Source organism: Eufriesea mexicana, unplaced genomic scaffold (genome assembly GCF_001483705.2).
Source record: "Eufriesea mexicana isolate 0111107269 unplaced genomic scaffold, ASM148370v2 scaffold3851, whole genome shotgun sequence".
Lineage (NCBI taxonomy): Eukaryota > Metazoa > Arthropoda > Insecta > Hymenoptera > Apidae > Eufriesea > Eufriesea mexicana.
In genome coordinates, this window is record NW_016911852.1 from 84,547 (window position 1) to 92,819 (window position 8,273).

Below are 8,273 nucleotides of genomic sequence, written 5' to 3' on the forward strand. Positions count from 1 at the left end.
ATTAACCCCTTGACATACAAATAAAATGCGCATCGACGCGTCCGTAGAATAGCATTTAATTTGGCTCAACTGTGGACACTCATGTGCAAGCTTAGAAACAGAACGTTTTATTTTCAAATTTAATGCTATGTAAATAAAACAATAAAGTTGATATATAACGTTAATGTACAATAATTAAGTAATACTATAAAATAATAATTTAGTAGTTCTGTAAAGTATGATACATCTCAAAACATTTTGGAATATGTAGTGGAATCAGACATGTTTTACACTGCCAAGTTGTTTCACTTCTTATATTATGTTTGATGCACGCATGGCATCTGTTTGCAGGATGTTGCTTTTTATTTGTCGCAGGCATATGTTCGGGAAAATGTGCCAAATTTTTTAAACAAAATAGCATCCACGCACGATTGAAACAGGTAAAGAATCTAATATACTGCGCGACGTTCGCCGAAGACAATTCTTGACGTTTCCGAGACGTCAAAGTCTACAATGGCACATGAAATGAATGACGTCTCCCAGACGTCATTGTATGTCAAGGGGTTAATATTAATATTAATATTAATTATTATACGATTTCTTATTTACTGCTGGAAAAATATCATCAGTCTTATAGCAGAAAATTTTTCAACTCGTATACCTCTTTAGCCAAAAAATCGTCGAGTGCAAGGGGTTAATCCTTGAAATACCGTTTCGACGGTATTATTACTCATCAGGAAATATCATATCACCAATCTCGTACCCCAGGTAAAATCACGATGACACCTTGACGCTTGGTTATGATATATATGCCAAGTACCTGAAGTATGGAGCAGTTCGTTTTTCCGTTTGTAGACAACGACGAAGATCATTGGTCACCGTTCTCGACCAATAGCGGTTAATGACTGTGATCAAGGCAGTATTAGCGGAGTTAGACAACCGTGAGATTGTAAACACACTGTGCCTTCTTTTCGCGAACGCACAGTACAAAGTAAAAAGATTAACCTTCAATTGCCAAAGTACTTTTCTGCCACCATAGAGCATATTTGGTATTTACTACGTTATTTTATTGTATTACGATGCTTTACAAAGAGAAAATATTTCCTTTATCAGTAATTGAAGTGAAATTGGATGTTTTTAATTTCAGTATAAATGTATAAGTTAATATCACCATAGTCATAGTGTTATCAATAGTATACGCTGTCAATTTGACATCTCGTCACCACTTGAAAATCAACCCTTTGCACTCGAGAGGCGCCTCTCAGTTGCAATTTAATCAGATTCTAAACATCGATGTTAATTAATATATCAAATTAAAAATTGCCCAACGATGCACTGCAACGATGCAATGTCGAAATAAAATAATTCTACGTCTTACTTTGCATACGATTTGTTATTCACCGTTTTAAAAATATCATCGACTCTATGACAGAAAGTCTTCGAATTACTATTTTTCTTTAACGAAAAAATCGTCGAATGTAAAATGTTAAAACGAACTAAAAGATTCTTCCTTCCGAAAGAAAGAGAACGAAATGTTTCTTGAAAAATTCTTAATAAAATAAAATAAGTAAAGGAAAAAGGTGAAAGAAATAAGTATAGCATAAAAGACAAAATATGGTTATGTTCATTGACATAAATCGCAATGCAGTTGGAACAATATTCCCCCCAAAATAAGCCAAGTTCGTTCTTTTGATTACACTTAAACAAATGAAAAATTACTGTTTGAATGTCTTCCATTAAGCCGTAATGCCGTATTGTGGCTAGGTGAAAGAGATCCTAAGGAGACAGAAGGGAAGCTTGGCTCCCAGCGTTCCTTATTGAAGTCCATAAACCAAAGTACTGTAACAGAGAAAAATGAAACGGCCGTGAGTTCAAATCTTTTAGCGGGACACTGAGACTGAGATCGTCTTTGATCTTACCAGTGTAATACGCCTTCTCAGTGAAAAAAAATGAGTGGACTAACAAATAAAAGCAACAAAGAACGGCTGTTCATAAGGATCCTATAAGATCAAACAGAAGATTAATTGTTTTCTTCCGAGATCATATGACCGTGAGTTAAATTACTACGTTTAAGATCTTAAATATAAAATTTAAATATAAAAAATAAAATTTTAAATATTTTGAAACAAAGTTTTAATTATTTAAAATTTTAAATTTATTAAATTTTATTTAGTAATTTTTAATCACCTTAAATTTTAAATGTATTAAATTCTATTTAATAAGAATTAAAAATTACTAAATAAAATTTAATAAATTTAAAATTTAAAATAATTAAAACTTTGTTTCAAAATATACATTAATTATCGTAAATCATTTCTAAATTATTTAGGCTAAATTACTATACTAATAAATGGTCGAGTTTTTGATAAATAATGGAGGTAAATTAATCATGAAAATTAATCAATTTTATACAACGATGATAACATTTTTCTTTTCTTTTTCTCTTTGTTAGAGAGGTAATTTGGTTCAAAAAGCAATTTTTTAAGTTGAGGTTTAAAAGACATTATTGCAACCATTTTATGAGTATTTACTTATTTATAGTTTAAACATGGTTTTAATATCTTTTCTTTTTCTTTTTGGGGCGAGATTATTAAAAATTAGAAAAGTGAGAAATTAATTTCTCTCTAAAAGTACACATATTCAAGAATATTTTCCATAAATATCAGACTCGAATTCTTACAAATAGCACAGTTATAGCTGTTTCAGTGAGGTAGGGGCCACGTCATTATTCTTGGAATATGAAATTTTAAACGCGTATTTCTCGAAACGGTGTCAGTGATTTCTCAAAAAGTATTTGATAAACAAGCACGAAATTTTACAGAAATATTCAGTGTATTTGTGACTAGGACTCCTGCGCGAATTATTCCAAAATTTGTATTTCTTCTATCCTTTTCGTACTCGTATATTTGAAAGGAAAGAGAAAGAGTCGATAAGATACATCAACCCCAAAATGGCTGAATACAAACTTCATGCGATTTCTTTCTAAGTCATTGTCAAAAATGTCGATTCTCTGACAGAGGAGCTTCAAATGGCTATTTCTATAGCGAAATATTTTCCTGTAGCAAAAAACTCTTTTACTACAAAGGGCTAATTGTCATATTAATCAATAGACGAATCGAAAAAGTGTAAAATTCGCTGTCTAGTAATATAGCATATATAAATACAGTATATGAATACAGTGCAGAATACAGTAAAATTAATATTTGATCATTTATATTACTATACTGTAAGTGAGTGGCTATACCTACATTATACAATAGCTAATAGAATTAATAGAATTATTTTGATTATTGCATATAGCTATATTTACTCTAATTACTATAATATATGAGAGTGCAGTTTACTGTACTGGATATAATAGTAAATAGATCCATTAATATTTTACTATTTATATTACTGTACTGTAAGTGAGTGACTACACATACATTATACTATAGCTAATAGAATTAATAGAATTATTTTGATTACTGCATATAGCGATATTTGATCTAATTATTATAGTATATAAAAGTTTAATTTACTGTACATGAATATTTTATTATTCATATTACTATACTGTAAGTGAGTGGCTACATATACATTACAGCTAATAGAATTAATAAAATTATTTTGATTACTGCATATAGCAATATTTTATATATTTACTATAGTACATGAGAGTACAGTTTTACTGTACTGGATATCATAGTAAATAGATCCATTAATATTTTATTATTTATATTACTATACTGTAAGTGAGTGGTTACACATACGTTATACAGTAGCCAATAGAATTAATACAATTATTTTGATTATTGCATATAGCGATATTTGATTTAATTACTATAGTATATGAGAATGCAGTTTGTGGTAATGGTTAATATAGATTTTTGAATACATATGTGTTGATATAATAAAGGAGCGATGCTGTAAGAAAGGGATGAGTGGGACAAGTATGCATGGGATGCTAATATCTAATGGATTCAGATTATTGTGATAAATAAATATGCGTGTAATGATTGTGGTGTGTGTGAATTGTGTATGTCATGTAATGCATGAAAGTAGTAAAAACAATCGAGAGAGATTGGGCATAGGTCAGTTGTAATTGAGTTATAATAATGAAAAGAGGTGTGAGTATGTGATTGCGAGAAATTAATTAGATTTGTACTTAATATTTTTGTTTGATCATTTTTTGTAATTAAATAAAGAATTGTTCTTATTGTTATTGATATTTCATCCACCACTAACACAGTTTACTGTACTGGATGTAATAGTAAATAGATCCTTTAATATCTTATTATTTATATCACTACACCGTAGGTGAGTGACTACACATACATTGTAATTAATAGAATTAATATAATTATTTTGATCATTGCATATAGGGATATTTGATCTATTCACTATATCAGCGAAACTGATCAGCGAAAGTGAATCTCACTTCCAACAAAGGCCTCAGCTGTCACTAGTCTAGGTCCATTTCACACTCGCTATAAACACTAGCTGACATAGGTCCCTTAAGGCAAATTGCACCATGAATAACCTACTATGTTGGCCAAGACCTTGGTGCTTTCAAGCTGAACATAGTGAAGTGACCCAGAACTTTGGATTAAAGGTTTTTAGTCTCAGAGCTGCTAGTGGCTGACAGCAAAACCTCTATGGGTACTACAATTGGCTAACTCGATATAAGACCAGAGTTAAACAAAATAACCTGGGCAAGAGGTTTTTAATCATAATCAATTTCTAAGTTCCCGACAATTTTGAAATTGTTACTCTGTCCTGTAAACTACATTAATGAATTTTGTGTTCCAGGTGATACTGGTGAAATGGAACGAACCGTATCAGAAGTTGGTCTCCTGCGACAGTTCTGGCGTGATCTTCGTGTGGATCAAGTTCGAGGGAAGATGGAGTATAGAATTGATCAACGACAGAAGTACCCCAGTCACGCATTTCTCGTGGTCCCACGACGGTCGAATGGCGCTTATATGCTACAGGGTAATTCGATCTGTCAAACATAGACTCTAAATACGTGTCGAGGTTATTGATAAACTTCTTCTTTTCCAAAAATTCTGCTAGGCTGTTGTGGATTAATATTATTACATATCGTAGGAATACATAGAATAGTGTGTTCAAAGAACATTGTCCTGAATCAAATTCGCTGAAAATTGTAGAAGTACATAGAAAATATATTTCTGAAAATCCAGTTAGACTGTCAGAGATCCAATTCGTCAGAAATTATAGGGATAAGTGTCATACTCTCTTTGAAAAATTCTCTTGGATCATCATAAACTAGACTGGTTAGGAATGCGTAGAAATCTGTGGAAAATTATGTTCTATGAACTTTGTTAAAATTCATCAGATCGTAAAAATGGGATGGAAAATTCTGTTCTGAAGATTCTTTTAAAGTATCACGAGCTAGAATCGTTAGAAATCGTATAATACATGGGAAACTCTGTTACAAATGTTTTGTTAGAATATCATAAGTTAAACTCCTCAAAACATAGAAGGCTACATAGAAAATTCTTTTTAAGAAACCCTGTTAAAGTGTCGTAGGTCAAACTCGTTAAACAACAAAGAGCTATGAAAAACTCTTTTTAGAAAACCCTTTTTGAGTTTTACAAGGCAAATTTGTTAGAATATTGTAAGGATGCATGGAAGAATCTGTTGTAAGAACTCTGTGGCAGTTAGATAAATTAAATTTGTTAGAAATTATAGCATAACCAACCTCGAACTGCTGAGCTTGGCTGGCACGTTCTCTTGGCTTAATAGACGTTTATAACTATTAAACCAAAGCAATTAAAGTGACTTGTCTCAGACTACTAACTCTTGCAGCTGCTTTTGACAAAGTTGATGTTGATTGAATTACATCTCTCCTTTTCTTTTCATCACATTAATCTTGCCACTTTAATAAATATTAATTGTACTCTGTATTCAATTACAAATTACAAATCGTTAAACACAGTTCTAATATTCGGTATACTATTATTCCAAAAAGTTCCACTTACAAATACAGTATAATATTTAATTTCTTGAAATTAAGTAATACACGCGAAACATATTCTACATTCGGTTAATCAAACATCGCGTAATCTACGTTCCACTGTATTTCACTTATTCAAAGTTCGAGACACGAGCGCTCGAAACTCTCGCGAGCGACCGTGACCGTAAGTACGCAACGCCATCTGTGCCGAGGCGTCGCGGCCGGCGTGGCGTCTACAGCCCGTATCTCTCTACGCACCAGTCACCGCGTAACGCATAAACAAACTCTGTTCGAAAATGAAACGAAGAGATCTAAATTCTACCGAAATGCCCGCGATAGTTGAATCTGTTCCAATTCGCAGCTTCCACTCGTATAAGCGCCATGTCCAACGCGCCATATTCTCGGTACTCCTGAATCGAGGATTGAAAATCTGACGCTTCTGTGACTTTATGATCCATGCGATTCAATGGGTCGAGGGAATCGACGATAATGGACAGTGGAGAATATAGGGTAGGATTTTATTAAAAGGTCGACGATGCGTAGAAATCTGTATCTTGAATTTATGCGGTCATGAAGATTGAATCGATGAAGTAGCCTCTGATGAAATGATAAGAAATATATTATTATGTTGATTATGCGCTGGGTGAAATGGCTATTCATTCGATGAATGGTGTATACACGTGGAGTTACACAGTATAGCTGTTGAATGATCTGCATGGACATTGTGTAGGCCCTGTTTGGATTGTGCTGCCATTGTTGAGTTCTGGAAATGCTGCAATTTCGTACTGTTTCGTGAGTTTTGGTGTTGAAATTGTAGAAGAGGAAGTCAAATCTGGTTTATGGTAAATGATTTATGGAGCACAGGATAAATACTTCGTGAATAGTACCTTGAGTTTAATTTAAAAAAGTTTGGTAATTGTCAAAAAAATTTTGTAGCTTCAAACTGGCTGCAAAAATTGTAATGCATTTACTAATAAAAGTTAAGAAACGAAATAATTTCTTGCAAATTTTTGTATGTTATTTATTTTCTGAGGCACATAGATCGAAGTCAAAAATATGATCAAAAATCAAGTTTTTCTCGAATATTTCGTATAAAGCTTATTTCTAATTTTGTATTTCAGAGAGCAAATAAAAATTCGCAAATTGTTACTTTGTTTTATACCTTTTGTCAAAAAATGTATAGTAAGTGTATACCAATTTTACAAGTATACGGTACATTTAATATGTAATTAAATTAGTAATAAATAACTAATAAATAATAATTGAATAAATGGTAAATAAATAATAAATAAAGATTTAGGGGAAATGCAACCTTTTTTATTTTGCAATAATTAGCGTATAGTATCTGGCTATTGAATTAGGATCACTTACTCAAATTTCACTTTTGACTGTAACGTTATGTTATAAATGATGAATGATCCTTCACTAACCAAATTATTATTAAATATATGGTCCATAACGTACACATTTAGTATACCACTGTCATACTAATGAAATTCCCATAGATGTAGGGTGATTAACGACTGAGCATGCTTGTGCATGTCAACTTAGCAACAGTAACTACGTGAATCGAATTAAAAATGGGAATTAGAGATATATGACAAAATAATGAAGACATGTAGAAAGAAATCAGGAATCATTAAATGCATTAGAAATTTCATTTATTTTCGTAACCATCATTGAAGGATTAATCTATATTTTTATTAAGAACCATTTAAACCTTTCAATTTTGCACAAAATATGAAAATTAGTGTTAATATATTATAATAATAATAATAATTTGATAAAATTAGAATGATGCTTCGAATCATTCTTATAATACACAATTTCTATAATTAGTCAGTCATTTTACTATTCAACATACTACTCTATACACTGTAATATTGAAAATACTGAAATTGAAATTTGATAAAAAAGAAATATTTATAATAGTATAAGAGAATGAAAAATTATTTTACATTATAATTTAAAGTATAATTTTTCTTATAGGATGGTTTCGTGCTGGTTGGCAGCGTTGGTGGCCAGAGGTATTGGTCATCGATGCTGAATGACAAAGCTACGATCACGTGTGGTATTTGGACACCGGATGACCAACAGGTAATTCATATTCAACATTGTTATCAAATTATATTTTTTACATAATAATTATTTAATAATTATAATATCATAATCATACATTCAATTATATCTTATATATCTTTATTTACTTTTATTACACGTTTAATTGAACTTTATCAAATTAAATTAGATTAAATATATTTCTTTTTAAGTATAAAGCATCGTCATACAGGGAGATCAAAATGTATATGATTATATATGAAATTAATTAACAAAC

The 8,273-nt window shown here is 31.2% G+C and overlaps 1 protein-coding gene across 1 annotated transcript in view; it reads left to right on the top strand.

The window, feature by feature from the left end:
- The window catches only part of Tusp (WD40 superfamily protein Tusp), a gene marked incomplete at its 5' end in the record, with an annotated part of 103,271 nt that overhangs the window by 74,529 nt on the left and 20,469 nt on the right, over nucleotides 1-8,273 (top strand). Inside the window, 2 exons of the mRNA XM_017905479.1 lie at nucleotides 4,771-4,953; nucleotides 7,928-8,035. Coding sequence (XP_017760968.1) covers nucleotides 4,771-4,953; nucleotides 7,928-8,035 — 291 coding nt within the window. The remainder of the gene's footprint in view (nucleotides 1-4,770; nucleotides 4,954-7,927; nucleotides 8,036-8,273) is intronic.